Source organism: Triturus cristatus, chromosome 2_1 (assembly GCF_964204655.1).
Source record: "Triturus cristatus chromosome 2_1, aTriCri1.1, whole genome shotgun sequence".
Lineage (NCBI taxonomy): Eukaryota > Metazoa > Chordata > Amphibia > Caudata > Salamandridae > Triturus > Triturus cristatus.
This window is the reverse complement of record NC_140581.1, coordinates 627725412-627743714: the sequence shown is the minus strand read 5'-3', so window position 1 is coordinate 627743714 and position 18303 is coordinate 627725412. Positions and strand designations below refer to the sequence as shown.

Here is an 18303-nt window from a genome sequence, read left to right as displayed (position 1 = left end):
AATTAGATTCCTTTTCCTTGTTCTCATCATTGCTAAGTAATCCCCTACGTCTATCTTCTACCTGGTCTATGAATTTCTTTTCTATATCTGTTAGTATGCATGTTAGGCAATGTCTATTCGTTCCTCTCTCCTTTGGACTTCATACTTATTCAGATGTTTACATACAGGTATTTCTGAAAGTATTACTGAAAGTACCACATCATAATTTGAAAAGTAGTACTCATGATGGCCTTTTTCATAGAATATACTAAGGAGTAAACTACAACTAATATCTTATGGTCAAGGGTAAGTTATGGTATTGTATTCCTTCCTGGACTGAGGCAGGTAATTGCATTCACACGTAGCAATCCCTAACTTCCATAGTGTCCACATATTTGTATAACAACCTAGCGTAAGCATTTAAAGCAGAATCACTCTTGGATAGGTCTACATGAAGAAAGCGACTAGTTTGCTCTATCTAGCCTTTCTCAGATACCAGTGTACTCTCTTTTGAGACAGCAGTAGTGGGTGTAGATGGCCTGTGTACCCCCACCCTATGCTCCTCGCTTTCAGGTGAACTTAAAAGTGACACTATAATGACTACAGCTTTTACTAAAATTACCCCTACAATGAGTGCACCTACAATACATTTGTGCCTACGATTCAAATTTCCATACTCCATTTTAGTGTAGCTCGGATCACAGTTCAAAAGAGAAAAAACACACAGAGTCTCTCTTCTCCTCCTCGTGTTACGTATGACAAAGTTCTTGAGCAACTTTTGAAATCTTGGAAAGTTCTATTCAACAGTCTCTGCTTTCACAGTATTTACACTGCTAGGAAGAGCTCCTTAGCCCTCTTTCTTCTTCTTCTTCTAGATGAAAACCCTAAATGTATTCTTTTTCCACTCAGACCTAGGATATCTACTTCAAACAAATTATTTACAGTTAAAAATTCAGTTCATGCCTCTAATCATATCAGAGCCAATCTCTGCAATGACTCGAAAAAGTGGAGCTCTTAGTGCTGCAAATTCTTGAGGAGACTGTCGTCCTCCGAAGCATGGGAATTTGATATCTTCCAAAATCAGTGTCCGAAAGCTACTTAATCTTGGCGGGAAGGGAACAGTCAACGACAGAAGTGCATTTGCTTCAATCCCAACAACTCTCAGCAGTATCTTGATAACCAGCACCGAGATCTTGGACCTCGCTCTCCTTGGCATTTGCAACTAGATAAGTCCACTTGGGAGAGGAATATCTCTGATAAGGCACTCAAGCTCTCCTGGATCTTCTCACACTTTCTGTGTTTGGCTCGGTATCACTCTGCTTGGACTCCGAAGCTTCGCTTATGGGTGCAAGTTCTCTTTCAGATGTACGCCTCAGGTTCTTTCTTCTCTGTCTCACAGGCCAATCCTCACCTTCAGCATCTTTCTTCCTTAACTGCACACGCCACTTGTCACATCAGTCTCTTCTACTGAGTCAGACTCTCTGTCACACGCAATGGTACCCTCTCCCTCAGAGTCCATACCAGGGTCATGTGTAGCTTGACTCACCTCAGGTCAACTTAGTCAAGGAGGTGTGTCCAGCCTCCTTAGGTACCTCTACAGCTTGACTTGACCCCTCGGTCACGGCTGGAAGTTCTTCTGGGAGAGAATCTGTTTCCTCAGAGGGACCTAGGATAGTCAGGTGTGAGAGGCATTGACCCAATTCGGCACTCTGCCATACTTTGAAGCAGTCGTAGACACCAGTATCACTTGAAATGTCCCACGCCAATAAGAATCAAGACAGTTTTTCCTCATGCTTTCTGAGGAGAACCCATTCTCCTGGTCGTGGCAAAGATCCTTTGATGTCTGTGCAGTCGCTGCTTCAACTTGATGGGACACAGAATGAAACACGTCAGATAATCCTTTACAGTAGTCAAGGACCAAATCATCTGAGATGTTCACTAACGCAGTGGCAGGCATGGCAGGCAAACGCATCGCTCTTCTGAAACCCCATAATAGGAGAATTGCATGGACTTCCCATGATCCCCTTTAGGATGCCCTGCACAATCATGGATTCAATTACAGGTGCAATCCCTGCCACTGTTTCTGGGATCAGGACTTTACTGAGATTTTCTCAGAAACTCTGCATTGGGTTTGACCTGTGTGCCAAATGGCTCAACTCCTCGAATCAGTCCTATCTCCTCTCCTGAGAAGATCCACACCACTAGAGGGACGGTGTCTCTAAGGAACAATGAGATGTCTTCCACTGTCAGTAAAGGAAACATTGCAGTGCACAGGTTCTGGTTTTCCAATTTGAAAGCAATGCCCTCATCATTGGTCTGCAATTCTATTTCCTTTGGTGTGCAGTAGATGTTACAATTTAACTTGCACAACAGGTCATACACTCGTAAACAGACTGGACTCAAATCACACACCATGGACTGATGGTGATCCGGAAAGGTTCCTATTTTCACCTGCACCTCTTCTGTCAAGGGGTTCGTCATTCTTTTATTAGAGACTCCTACAACTTGGATTTTTTTCCCGAGTTTTGGGGCTACTGCAGATCTCACAGTAGAATGGGTAGCGCCAGTATCAATCAAGAATGTAATGGGATGACCATTCACATCTGCTTCTACGTATGGTCCACTCTGGTCTTCCACTAAGACTGTGCCTAGTGTACAGTCTTCCTCCCCTTCTCAGGCACCGTCCTAAGGATGGGTCAGGATCAAATCCATACAGAAACTCCATTAAGGGCATCTGATGATATGTCTGATGGCCAGTGGAATTCTCGGAGGCTGAGGCACTTGTTCTAATTAGTTCAGACTCCCTCCCGCATTAAATGATATTGGCCTTGTCACTGTAATTGATTCACATCGTCTGCCACCTGTATGAGTTTTCCTCCCTGCTCTTGGTTTGCAGGATTAATGTGGCACTCGCGTTTCCAATACCCAATCTTATGACAAAAATGACAGGCAGTGCTCTTTTCAGGGTGTAACATCTATCCCTGTCTTAAGATATATAGGGATACCTCTCCCTTTTCCTTGGCCTGTCAACCCTGCAACTGGTTGTAGTTGTACACCTCCTGGGGCATTCCCCTGACCACGGACTACAGCTCCCATCATTGACTGCACCTGCTTTCCTTTCTGGGCATTACGCATTTGGACTAGCATCAATTTCTCCTTTATCTTCCCATGTTTCAAGTCCACCTCATCACTGCAATACCTGGCATACCGTGAGATTTTGTCTACGGATTTGTTTTACCAACAGATCAGGTGCTGTTGGATCATGAGGCTGGTCCTCGGCCTTAGTCCAATCACAAACGTGGACACAAATTGCCCCATGTCTTTGGGGTCGAGCATGTCTTACCCGCTGTACTGTTTGAAGGCTTGTAACAGCCTTTCATAATAGGCATGTACCGACTTTAGGTTCCTGGGTCGTTCGATCTATCTTAACCCAATCAATGTCCTGCGGGGCTATTTTGGACAGCAAACATGTGATCACCTGATCGTACTTCTTCATGACCATCGGCTAAGAACCATGAGTTACTGAGTCTCTCTCTGGTTCAGCACTAGGCCACTCAACAGCTATTTTATAGGCAGACCATAGATCACTAGAAACCACAATTTCGAACAAATAGTTTAAATCGTTCCACACCACTTTTGAGATCTTAACAAAGTCATTGACTTGTTTTTCCACTCAGCAGGTTTCTGTCTTAATTTAGGAAAACCATTCATGAATGCAGCGAGGTCATCCTGACTCTAGGGAACATGCATGTACCCTCCACTAGGCACTTCCCGTAATGGATATGCCTCTTTTGCCTGGGTTGCCCCTCCTGGAGGAGACGTCTCTCCTGTTACCTTTCTTGCGCTCGTCTTTTTTGACCATCTCTCCTCCCACTTATCCAGCAAACTCCAAGTCCTTATTCCTATTACCAGCTCTCAAATGTGCGATCTCAATCCAGTCACTCTCTTTTCCTCTAACTCTGGGTCACTGTAAGTAAGCCTGTGATTTCCCTGTAATGCCTTTATTCGGGACAAATCTATCTCATACCTCTGAGGCAACTCCAACAACTTCTCATGCATCTGTCTTGCCCTCCGGGTGACATCCTTAGCCATAAACAGCAAGTCATCTGGCTCATAGGCCTCTATTCTGTCTAAAGGTAGACTCCCACTGATGATTTCCTCAAATTCTGCCTTCATCCTCACCACATCCACCAGCTTCACCTTCATTGCAGCGTAGATAGTACCCTGACTCGTTTTACTATTCTGGCTCTCCTTACTGTTATTATGCTGCTTCAACCATGACTCTAAGTTTTCAACACAAATGACGTGCTGATTCTCATAGGTTCTCTGACCTGCGCTGGCTTCTTGAGTTATAACACTTGGTCCTCTCACAGGAGTTTTCCACATTTTCAGATCTGAACTGGTCCTTACCATAGGTATATACCTATGGTACTGGAGTCAATCCTACTCCGGAAGGGGCGGCAGTAGTCGCTAAAGGGCTACTGAATTCCATAGGCACTAAAGGATGATGACCCCCTTTCACACTCCCTGTTCTTCTCAAACCGGTCCCTTCGGCATGTATGGATTGTCTCTGACTAAGGTTTTCTGTAGGGCCTGAGTCATAAACTGGAACAACAGGACCAATGGTAACCGGTACTGTAAGAACTTCCTGCAACCATGAAACAGCACTAACACCATTCTGTTCCATAGCGCCTGAGACAAACACTCCCGTCCCCCCTACTACTGTCAATATCCTTCCCACGACTCCTGGATGAGAAGCCACTGGGGCTGATATGCTTCCCACATTCTCTGTACTTTCTGCGCTTCGTCCCCCTTCACCCAGTTGTGGACTATAGGGTGGTGGACGCTCAGCCAACAACCCATCCAACAAGCTTTTTTCATTATCCCAACTGTCACTCCCATTTGTCCTTGTGCTCCTATCCTGTGGTTCTCCATCTTCTACCAGCGCTGGGTACAACCTCTCTCCCTCAATTGTATCCACTCTCCACCTCTTAAGCTAAGCGTCCCACTGTACATTGTGATGTACCTTCATAGTTTTCTTCATCCTCCCTTGATATTTCTCTCTTTGCTTAGCATGAACTACACGTATCCATGCATCCAATGCTTCAAATTATGTAGGTCTGGGGAAAGGTTGCATCTCAAACATTGTTCCTTGAAAAGATCCCGTAACACCCTAAAGCATCGTATGATTTCAGAAATGCAATGTTTGTTCAATTGGACTTCACAATGACTGCCAACCAATCCCAGTGCAGAGTTACGCCAACTGACCTATTGCAGTGCGGCACAATCCGAAATCACTCTCACCTCTCACAGCGACTCACCGTCCTTCACATTCACTCAAACAATCAACTTAAATCCATAATTGTCTGCCATTCTGAAAGATCGATTGAATTCAACCACACAAGAGCATTCACACACAGTAACCCTTGACCAGCATGGAACACCTGAATTGGTAAAGTCAACCCCTGTACACAAGGTCTACTATTAGTAGAGAGATGTGGTGCAGCGGCCAGGGCAGCTGACTTCGGAGCACAGAGTTCGATCCCCGGCTCCGGCAGCAGCTCAGCTCAGCACCATGTGACTCTGGGCAATAGCTCACTTAATTTCCACAATGGCCCCAGGGTCTTGAGACCCATAAGGGTGAGTAGTTCACGCTTTACAAATACGGATTTATTTACTAGATGATTTCCCATATATCCCATTCACATAAAGTTCCTTGTCTTAGCTGGAGCTGCAGATGACGTCGCATGACAACTCCTGAATTCTTTGGTCAGACAATCACAATCTCTGTGTCTTCTACACCATTTAATATCCTGGGATCTTAGGCCACTTCGGGACCTGCAACTCAAATCTCAATCCTTGGGCCATGTCAGACCCAAAACTACATTCACTCGACTCTCACTCCAACTCTGCAAAACATCACAAAATCAAACCATTGCCGCAATCAAACATTCTATATACACCCTGTTAAAACTCACTCCTCCTTCCGTCAGACTCCATCGCCTTCCGTTCTCGATCATATGGCTCCATTTCGGGGCTTTGGGGCTCTGAGTTCCACCTTCTGCTAGACCACTTCTAGATTATCCCCTTACTTCATGTGCAACCCATCCTACTCTACTACCAACTGAAAGGTCCAATTAGTTCTAGACCCTTTCTAGAGGCACACTCCAATGGCTCTTTTTAGCACCGTGAAAGTGTAAAGGGGAGAAAAATTGTTAATACACAGTCAATTCACCAATAATTCTCCTTGACACATAATAATCCACAGACAACTATATAAGGTTAGTTAATTTATTACAAAGGCAAGAATAAGTTGACTCAACATGAGGGTATAGAAATACATAGGAATTAGCATGAAGCCAAATCTACGCATCTAATGTAAATGGTGCAGCATGAACAAAACTATTAGTTCAAGAAGTAGGATACAGAGAAGCAAGAAGCATGAGTCCAAAATTCCCTGCATGGAGGGTTGATGAATGAAGAGCATTAAATCTAACCCTACTCTATCTAATTTTCCATGGTGTTCTCCATGTACATCCCTCGTAACAATTCGTCTTTGGTTCCCATGCCTTCTTCCGTGTAATTCCGTCTTCGTCTTTATCACCTCCAAACCATGTAACTGTAACTTCTTTTCTCCTTGCCTCGCTACTAAAAGAAAGAGATTGCTTTTTCCCTAATGAATGCAATGAAAATGTGAGGAGAACAGATTCCCCAGTGCACATGAAATTCAAACCATTGATTCTAAAGCAAGAGTTGTCAGGGACTTGCATTTCAGGCCTACAACTTTAACCAACATAAGAACATCTCACTTAAAGTATTACAGATTTGCATAACTCTATAGCATTTAGACTAACACATCTCACCAATTTATAGAAATAACATTCTTAATCACATTTAGTGTATGAGTAGTGTCTACTTCACAAAATGAGTTTTTCCTGTTAATGTTTTCTGCTAGTTACATTCATTTCCTACGTTAATCCTCCATATTACTTGTCTGTAACCTAAAATTTGTCACATAGTTATATTAATACATTTCACAATTAAAACACTCCACATTAATATAATTGCACGATTATATGAGAGTGCGCTCTGCTCGTGATTATGATGCACCCCAACAAATGAAATGAGATTTCCATCCATTAGGGGCACGGGGATAAAAACATCCAATCAGTATCACAGAGTTGCAGTGGCTTCGATGCAACTGTTCAGGTTTAGGCATTTTTCAACTGTTTTTATGTGAGCCTGTTAAAGGTGCACATATAATCTAGTATTGATTGGCACGCGGGCTTGAATTATACAGGGAATAGGTAATGGCATTCAAATTTGTTCTGCACAGGGGCGTCCAAAATAAGTCTTGCCAGGAACCCTCAAAATCCTTGAGCAGACACTGGACTGCCCCATGATGTAGGCTGTGGTAGATTGTATCAAAATGTAGATGACAGCTGAACAGAATAAGGGATGAAGAGAACCCCTTCTATACATGAGGATTGAAGAAACACCTAATGCGTTCTGTTAACCAGACCTAAAAATGTCATAAAATAGGGTATTTACCCAACATTTAGAAAAACGTTTAACATGTTTTTTTTCCAGCACCAGTGTACCTGCTCACAACACAGCAAGAAAAACTGCACTTAAAAGTTATGACCAGGAACACTTTGTGACTAAAGCATTTTGCTTAAAAGAAACAACATGTGCACAATTTAAAATAATTATTAGGAGCCCCTGCCAAGTGCCAAAGATCACACTAAGAATAACTAGCATTGGTTGTATTGGTAACTTCCTCGTGAGATGATGATGCCAAGATGACTTTGCAGTCAGACACACAACAACCTGTCAGAGGGCGGGGCCTGTGCACCTGCCCACTTCCTCCGCCTATTGCTTCAGGGGGTGGGAGGAGTGTCGAGGAAATTTGTCAACACTGACACGCACGATTACGAAAGATGACTTAAGAAAGATATCTTTTTTTTTCAGATCAGTTGTAATTTTTACGAGAGGCGTGGAAATGAAGCCAGTTAGGGTGGCTGAAGAAGGCGGACCGCGCAAAGACTATGGCGGGTAAATGAGTGCCAGAGCCTTCTCCCTGCTGCCACCTGAGGCACGAGGAGGCGATACCAACAGGTACACCCAGGCGCCCAGTCAGACAGGTGAACAATGGAAGGGAACTGGAGCCCGTGATCGCACGCCCCTTCTCGAGCCGGCAGCTTTAGCGGTGCCTCACAGAGGAAGTTATACAGCCTAGCGCTCAGAAGTGAACTCTGCTAGCGCTATGACGGACGGCGTTGACAACCCGGTCTTCGTCTCGCTCGACGAGGTGGGGCTGACGAGGGTAGCCAGCCTCAGGTTATACCGTGAGCCCGAGCCGGAGCATGCACCGGAAATATCCAACCGGCAGTACACGGCGCAGGACGACAAGTACACGGAGGGGCCCTGCGGATGGGGCCGCTTCACGCCACGGTGTTTGCAAGCGTGCAACAACGCCGTGGGGTACCTGGTGTTCTTCAGCTTACTAGCTATCATGCAAGGTAACAGTTCGATATGATGTTCATGACAATGTTCCCCTCATATATGCCAGTGATGTTTCAGGTATTAGGGAATTACACACGTTGCCACATAGAATAGGAGATGATAAATCGTCCCATCAGGCACCCTTTGCAAAGGTGTATGCAAAGAGCATATTAAATCTTTTTTGCGCACGGTCTGCAAACAGTGAATGTACACAAGTTATTTTGTCCCGGTCCCCTTTTTTGCTAAATAGGAAAATGGAGGAAACTGAGTATGGACCCAATGCACATCACGTGAATTACTTTTGTGAAGTCCGTAGAGCTACTTGATTCTGTTTTTTTGGTACTTTCAAGAAATGAAACATAATGATACTGCTCAAAGGTAGTTGTGTCTTTCAGATTTGAAGACTGGAAAGTTTAAGTGCTTCATTTCTGGTTAAACACAACCAAAAGCATGCTCCATCAGCTTGCTCAATTTAACTATTCTTGGATTTCTTTAGTTGGGCAGAGTTTGTATGATTGCCTAGTATGCAGAAAATGAAAATGGTGCAAAATGCATTTGTTCTAATTCTGGAAGTCCTCTTCTGAGCAGCGTGTGCAGGGGCACTGACTGTCACGCCATCCTTAGAGTAGACAGAGGGACAGAAAGGATGCTTAGGGCCTGCGCCCATCCTAGGGTAGGGCTATACGGCACCCCACACTTGACGAAAGGTGGGTAGGAGGAATGCACTAATACTTTCCTCCAATGGGTGCCACTTTGTCTGCCGTCAAACAGGCCAAAAGGCCCATATTACCACCTAATTTGGGGCAGAGTTTAATTTTGTTGCATTTTCTCACTTTGCCAGGGTGTAAAATGTACCACCCGCTAAGGTATGATGCAAAGGTAATTTTTAGTTGAGCTTTGTGAAATGCATGCATGTCCCATGCGTGATTTGCAAAGTAGAAACCTTGAGAGATCTATTTCTAGAAAGTAGCCTATCTGTGGAATCTAGGGAAAGTCCACTTGCACAACCATGCCCCTTTACTCTTCGTATAAAAGCACATTACACAAGGTAAACTACTAAAAACAAACAGCAGTAAATGCAGTATAGTCCTACACTCTCGAGCATCCCCTGTTGAATACAAGGGCACAGGTCGATTCATTTATGTGCCAACATAGGTAAAAGCCAAGACTTTACCAAATCAAGTGCAAACTATATCCCACATCCTTTGTATCACACACTCCAAAGAGCGCTATGAATCCGTTTGTAATCAAAGTGATATGTGGCCTTAGCTGGGGTGTGAAGCGCTATACAACTACAACAGTACCTTACAAACCAACAGAGCTTCAATGAGTCCAGGTCCGTCTTGCTTTCGGGTTCAAGCCCGAGAGAGCCCTGAACTCACGCAAAACCTTGTAGCATCATTCTTCTATGGAACACAGAGATCTTGGGAAATCCAGTGATAGGTGACTTGTGACGGTGCTGAAAGATCAAATTACCTAAAATGCTTTTGGACCAGCACAGTCTGCTCAAACTGAATGGCAGCAACATTTATGAAGGCGGTCATGCTTTTATATGGTAGTAAACAAATGATTGTAATTAACAAACATTTGTAATAATGATATTAGTACAACCTTGTATTTTAAATAGCGCATTATATTTCGCTTTTTTTATTTATGTGCACTGTAAATAAGGTGCTATTACCACTCAAGGGGGGCCACGATTCTCTTAGCGAAAGCTCATGGGATCTGCAATCCTTGCATTACTCGGGTGGGTCGAAGGTGCCCTTGCCCTATCACAGAGTACAACACTTGCAAAGAATTCCTTTTGGACTTGTGGTATTTCCAGAATCTGACATGCGAACAGACAAAAATCTCGTTGTGATCTAGTTACTTTTTGTGGCATGGGGCCAGGTTTAAACTCCTCTTGTGGGGTTGCCTAGACTTCCTGAACCTAAAAGAGCAGCCCCCCATTGACTGTGGCCTCTGTGCCTTATGTGGACAAGCATTTATAAGGAGGATGTAGTATTCAGGAGCGGGTTCGAGGGACTGTGATCTTAACCCACCAGATGTTGCTCCCTACCAAAATCTTTTGATAAGCCTTCAGAAATTTCCTACCCAGGAATCATGAAAGAAAAGTTGCCTGCTTAGAGTATCTTTAGAGGTAGGATCAACCTTCATAGCAAAATACTTTGGCATCCATTTAGTAGGCTGAGTCAGTATCTTTTTTGAGTGGTCAACGCCACCCACAAAAGATATTTACAGGACCATGCCCCACAGGAGACAGGGTTGCCAATACCTCTGTGAAGGGGTGGAGGCAAACATTGTGCACATAATTCCACTTCACATCTGAAATATTGCCATGCTGGCTGCTGCAGGAAGTCAAAAAGAAAATCGTCCTGACAAGGGTTTGTTGGACGTAGATGGATCCGTTGTATCTCCCTGTGTTCACTTAGTGATGGAGGGCAAAGGTATTCTCTAAGTTGTGGTCACACGAGGTAAGTGTACAGACAGTATTCTACCTTTACTACGCAGTCATTACTTCGTATTACCATTACTAATATTCGTACAGACAGGTGCCGCTGCCTCCCTTCTTAGACTGGGACATGCTAGAGAGGTGACAACATTCCCACGTGCCATACGAAATGCAGAAATGTGGCGCATATCCAGCCCATGTGGCGTAATTTGAACTGATCTGATGCTCTGTGGGCAGAAACAAAAACAGAAACACAGTTTCCTAAATACCTCAAAGGGATGGGCGGTGTATTTATCTTAATGCTATGCACTTTAAGGTAAATATATTGCCTGTATCCCTAAATGCGCACTTCAAATCAACTTGTGCATCTGTGTGCACGCCTGCCTGCAGGGTCCCCCTGGCAGTATAATCACAAGTGGTTCTGTCGGGGTTATTTCAAAAATATTAAAGCATTTAATTGAGAGAGCCCTATTTCTTCCTCCATCTTAATACAATAATGGAAGGCCAGGCTACATTTTCCATGTTTGTGTTATGCAATTTGTGTTATGCAAATAATTGTAACAATCCTTGTTGTTATAATAGTAGCACATTTTTTTGAAACACAAAGCATTTTTTGAGAAAAACAGGATGTACAAGTGCAATGGTGATAAATAAGGTGCTCGTAAAATATGCACACTCCTTTCATTGGAAATTGACACATTTCCATTGAAAGGGAGTGGAATTTGGCTATAATCCATTATACTGATTACCTACCTAGGTACCTAGGAGCACAGGGATCCCCATCAGCTGTTCCGTGGGTGCTCCTGGAAGGCAGGCACTACGCCCAAACTCGCATGCTGGGAAAGTTTCCTTGAAGTACAGACAAGGACCAGACATTCTAATGAACTTAATGCACGATTACTATTAGATCATTTCAATGGCGGGCCCTGACAGTGCCAAGCGGCACAAACATTCCTCCTATCGTTATCGGTCAATGCCCGGTACCTGGAATTCTCTTTTTGGCAGACAGTTCTCTAGCATTTCTCACTTTTTCCATTCCAGGGCAGGCGGATGTGAAATCTGCGAAATTACCCACAGTTTCCTATCTGCTTATTGCTGACAGGAAAAAGGGAATTTCACACAACCCTATTGAACACATTGCAAAATGTAAACATTTTTGACCAATTGCTGTCTTTTCTGACTCTATATCAGATGCTGCAGTGGGCAAAGACTACTCCATTACTGTTTATAAAGAACATTTTTGAAATTGTTTACACAGTTCATTACTTGCTTGGCAGTCAGATTAACTTCACCCGAAATACTCAAAATAATGGTTCAGATAATCTGCATATGTATCACCCACATTAAACGGACAGGCAATCGTACAAAAACGTATCGATGTCACTACGTTTTATTAGATTATTTATTCATCATGTGACCCTATATTATAAATACTGGTACTTGCGGGAATTCTTTCATTCAAAAGACAAAAAGACATAAACCAACATTTTGTGCAGTTCGAATTGCAATGTGAAGCTTGAATGGACCAACTGGAAATTGTGTAACATGAAGGTGAAAGGTCATGTTAGCCTCCGTTATCTAATGTATAAACCTGGGGTTTGACAATATATGCTTTATGCGATGTAGCAGTACCAGAATCATCGTACATATTTCAGTGCATACCTTTCATTTGTTATGATCATGATTTTGAACACTCGACCCATTTCACAACTTAGTAGCTTTTTCAAGGCTGTTGTCAGAGAAAACAATGCATCAAAAAGTTGCAAATGAACTGGTAATGCAAGGTCTAAACACTCCTACATGATGAAAATTACAGCACTTGCTACATGAAAAGAGACCTGAACTGATCATTTTCTTGACTCAAAGAAGAACCTGGTAAAATGAAATTCTGCATCTTTTGCACAAATGTATTACTCCTATCGATACTAGAATTTTATAATCCTACCATATCTTGAATTATCAACTACCTAGGTAATTATTGGCAATACTCTATCTATTATAACTATTGTATCTTCTAGGAAAAATGCGATTAGAAGAAATAGTGCTTAGCTAGACACCACCTAGTGAATTATTCTAAATTAATTAAAGCCCAACTCTCAACCTAGGCCATTGACTATATGAAGGGCTATATTGTTTACATTTGCGGTTTTCTAATAGTGTGAACAATACATAGAAACGAGGCAATTAGACATACAAAAATATTAGCTACTGTATTATACAAGAAAAATGGTACAAATTGATATGCACAATAAGAAGGAGTACAGGCTCATATAGCTATAGAGGACAGGGTGTGAAGGAAATGAGAGATAATATACAGGAAGGTAAAGATTATGAGCAACCTCTTTTAAAACCATTACTTACAAATGTGTTAAAGACACCAAATAGAGATCGTGCTGAAGAAAGGATAATATATTGAGAGGATGAGAAGATATATGAGGGAAAAGGTTTAAACAGCCAACCTGTGTCCAAAGTATAGGGGGAAAGTGGCTATTTATTTAAATAGAAAATGCAGGAGACCAGGGCTTTTCTAAAGAGCATAATACTGAATGGTGGAATTTCATATTAGCACAGTTGCCTAATCTTGATTGTCCTTATGCTGCTATTTTCTACCACCCTCCACTTTCTGCTACTTTACCTCATTCTTGCAAGGTCTTTTGGATCCCTGCTTTTCTCTTTGTCATAGTTTTCCTACATGTTGTTGAACCTGGTGTAAGATCCAATGATGATTCCAGGCACAAAAGTTATAAATGAAGTTTAATGCAGTGAGGCACAGTACTTCTTCTATCAAGATCTCCAGTAGAATAAATGGAGAACAGTTCTTGTTAACAGTTCTAAATAGAATGCATTACAGAACAGCATGCGCAGCAATCATAGATATACAACAACTTTAAAGGAATAGGCACATAGAAATTATAATATGAATACAATACAACACATTTCTCCCCTAAGGAAAATTAAGAATTATTTCGAACACATTTTGAAACACGTCTAACATTCCATGTTTTACTATTTTGGGTGACAACACTATTATAATTAACCTTAACAATTCTAATAGGTTGTCCAAATTTTGCCCCACGTTTGTGTACAAACCCAGGTCTCCGTATCCTAACCCACTCTCCCACAGAGAAAGAGGGTTCTTTCACCTTCATACGGATATCATAGTTAGATGTAACTTTGTCTTGTTTGTCTTCCACTCTCCGAGCAACATCATTGAAAGAAATATCAGAATTACAATACTTCACTCTTTTTTTGAACCACCATGGGCACAATTTTGAATTAGGATCTCTACCCCTCAGAATTCGAAAAGGTGAAACCTCAGTGGTAGTATGAGGGGTTATACGGTACAACAACAGCTTCTCTCTTAACTTCTCCTTCCAGCAAACACCAAAATTCCGTGCCCACAAAACATCTTGTTTGAGAACTCTGTTATACCTTTCCACCTGTCCATTACCCTGGGGTTCATACAATGCTGTTGTCAAATGCTTGATATTGCAGAATTCTAGAAATTGTAACATTTCATAAGATTTAAATTGAACACCGTTATCAGAAATGATCGTTTCTGGATACCCTTCTCGAGCAAAGACTTCTTTAAGAAACAAGATTACACTCTCAGTGGTGGGATGAGATACAAGTTTGACTTCTGGACATTTTGAATGGTAGTCAATCAATACCAAAGCATACCTACAATCGTGTGGTAGAAAATTGAAAGGACCAGCAATATCCAAACCTAATTTTTGCCAAGGTTGATCAGGCCATTTTATTGGCATGAGGGGGGCAGGATCACATTTACACATTTTGTCGCTACTCATGCACTCTTGACATTCTCTGACAACTTTGTCTACAAATCTATCTAATCCAGGCCACCAGAACACAGATCTAATCAACCTCTTCATAGAAGACATTCCTAAGTGACTTTCATGACTCACTGACAGAATGTGGTTGCAAAGAGATAAAGGGGAATGCACTTTCCTTGCTGAAAAATCAAATCACCCTCAATGAAAAGTTCTTCAGAAACTTTCCAAAAAGGAAAAACATCAGCAGGAATATCATGCTTTGATGGCCACCCTATCTTAACCTAATCCATGATTTTACATAAAAGAACGTCTTTTTCCATAGCTTTCTTCCACATTTCCTCAGTGATGGAACCAAATTTGCCTGAGGTTACTTCAGAAATATTAGTAACTACTTCTTCGTCATCACAGTCAACCTCAGAATCACAAGGAAGTCTTGATAAACAATCTGCCATTACATTTATTTTACCAGAAACAAATTCAACATCAAAAGTATACTCTTGTAAACGCGACATGAGCCTGGCAATACGAGCTGTGGCTTTAGATCCACCCCCCGGCGTCAAGATCGATACTAATGGTTTGTGATCTGTCCTCAAAACAAATCTAGCACCCCATATATAATTGCGGAAATGCTCAATTCCCCACACACATCCCAACAACTCCCTTTCAATGACTGCATAACGCCTTTCAGTGATACTTAAGGTGCGAGATGCAAATGCAACATGCCACTCTTCCCTTCCACCTCGTTGAGAGAGCACACAACCTAAACCATAAAGGCTTGCATCAACGGTTAGCACACACAATTTATTCATGCAGAATGGTTTGAGCGTTGGAGCACTCAACATCTCAGTTTTAATATTCTCAAAAGCTTCTTGCTGTCTTTTCCCCCAAACAAATTCTACATTCTTCCTAGACAGTTCTCTAAGAGGTTCCATTTTTGTGGCAAAATCTTTGATTAATTTGCTGTAATATTCGCATAAGCCTGAAAAAGAAAGCAGCTTCTCTTTACAATTTGTTGCTGGAGCTTTCGAAATCGCATCAACTTTAGATTTCTTAGGAAAAACACCTTCCTTTGATACTGTGTGACCCAAATATTCAACAGAGTCTTGATACAATTTACATTTCTTGCTTTTGAGAGTTAGACCATAATTATTTAACACTTTACAAACATTTCTGAGATGTTCCGTATGAGCTTCCCTGTCTGAAGAGAAAAACAAAATGTAATCTTGAAAACATTTGACAAAACCTTCCATATTCTTGAATAAATGGCACATTGACCTCTGAAAAATGGACGCCGCTGATGCCAATCCAAACGGCATCCTCTTAAACTGAAATAGTCCCTGAGGAGTGATGAATGCTGATAAGTGTCTAGATTCTTTTGCCAACTCTATTTGGTGATACGCCGACCTAAGGTCAAGCGTGGAAAACACAGTAGCTTCACCCAACATACTTACTACTTCATTTATGTTTGGTAGAGGATGACAATCAATGGTAATGTTTGCATTTAATGTTCTTAAATCAATGCACATTCTCAGGGATTTGTCAGGTTTTTGTGCAAGAACTACTGGAGAAACCCATTCAGACGATTCTATCTCTTCAATCACTCCACCCCTTAACATTTCATCCAAAGTCTCTCTTAACTCTTCCCTAACATTAATAGGGACATTTCTCAACTTTTGTTTAACTGGAGATGCTCCCTGTTTGAGTTTGATAACATGTGTAAAACCTTTAATTTTTTCCAATTTATCTGAAAAAACATCAGGAAACTCTTTTACCACCTCACACTCCCCCACATTTCCTTCAACTACCATAACAGGTTCTCGGTTCCGAGGATTGAGAATAATTCCCAATTTCCAGTGGTCTCTCCAACCTAGTACATTAACTCCTTTTTTTGCAACATACAATTTGATCAGAGCAAATCTCCCCTTGAACTCAATTTGAGAAGCCACTAACCCAATAAATTCAATAGCCCAACCATCAAAAGTTTGCGCCACTATATCAGGAGGAGACAAATCTTCAACAGATTTTTTACCAGAGAACTTCTCATTGAAATAACACTCTGTCACAATGGTCCAAGGAGAACCTGAATCAACCATGAGTTTGAGTTCTTCACCCAAAAACCTAACTATGCATTTCGGAGAATTCTTCGCCTTCAACACTACTTATATTCACTAATGAGTCAACAATCCCTTTATCTACTTGGGAATCATTACGAGATGAATGTTCACATCTAAGACATGTAATCTCAGACAATTGGTCAGACTTTACACGCGACACTTCGTTATTTTTATTGAAGTTCCTATTTTTATCAAAGTATTTTCTCTTTTCATCCTTACATGCCTTGGAAAAATGTCCTACCCTTCCACACTTGTTGCATTGTTTTCCTATAGCCGGACAAAATTTGAACGAGGCTACATGGTTGTTACTACCACACCTATAACAAATAACACTTTTCCCTCCAAATTTTCCTGCCAGAATATTTTTACTAGTGTTGGTATTGCTAGTATTATTCATCGCACATACTTCATCACAAACCTTTTCACATTTTATGCCTTGGGAATTAACATCTTCTATAGTTTTCATCCATTTGTCAGATTTCTCAAATGCTTTAGCAGTAGCAATTGTATCATGCAAGTTTGGATTACCCAAAATCCATAGCTGTTCTTGTGTTTTCTTGCTTCGAACATTCACAATAATCTGATCTCTAATCATCTCATCCGATATGGCTCCAAAATTATAAGAAACCACTAGTGTTCTGAGTGCAGTCAAATAATCGTCAAATGATTCTGATTCTCTTTGTGCTCTAGTGTAAAATTTGTACCTATTTAGCGCAATGCTAGTAGTAGGTTTAAATCTTGTCTCTACATGTAACATGGCTTCATCAAATCCCCCTAAATCTCCTTGTACTACAGGAAGTGCTCTGAACACCACTTGTCCCTCAGAACCCAAACAATGAAGAAAAATACTTGTCTTCCTCTCATTTCCCATCCTTTCTCCATCAATCGCTTTTAAATAAGTTAGGAATTCTTCCTTCCATCTGATCCATGGAATTGGGGGGTCGCCTTTTGATTGGAGAAATTTAGTTGGGGGATCAAACTGCATCCTGCCTTATTCACTATATACCTGGATGGTTATGATAATTTACATATATAAAATTATGTATCCTATAAGTCAATACATATATACTAAGAAATGTGTACAGAATAAACACCTACTTAACACAAAAACAGTCAAAAAGAATATAAGTACTGTTATAAAACTGTCCAATATAAGCTGTTTAGTGTAGTAGTCCATAAAAGTACTTTTGCAAAATGCAGTTCTGTAAACTAAAAAAAAAAAATTCCATCAGAATAATAATACACTTAGAATTCCATTAAAGTACCTCTTGACCTCTTTTAAATAAAGTGAAATTGCCGAATTTCTCAATCCAACTAGTGCGCGCTTAGTAGCTCGCAATTACACTGTGAGCGAGTTACCTGTAATTGCAACAAACGTTCCGTGAAAGTGACACAATCCTTTCCCTGAAGATGCAGGATATGACGTAGGACGTCATGCTCCTCTGCGTGCGTGATGATT

At 41.5% G+C, this 18303-nt stretch overlaps 1 protein-coding gene across 1 annotated transcript in view; it reads left to right on the top strand.

The window, feature by feature from the left end:
* The first annotated feature begins 7865 nt into the window (after positions 1 to 7865).
* Positions 7866 to 18303, top strand: part of SLCO4C1 (solute carrier organic anion transporter family member 4C1) — a 499215-nt gene continuing 488777 nt past the window's right edge. Inside the window, exon 1 of the mRNA XM_085632555.1 lies at positions 7866 to 8501. Coding sequence (XP_085488681.1) covers positions 8246 to 8501 — 256 coding nt within the window. The 5' untranslated portion in view covers positions 7866 to 8245. The remainder of the gene's footprint in view (positions 8502 to 18303) is intronic.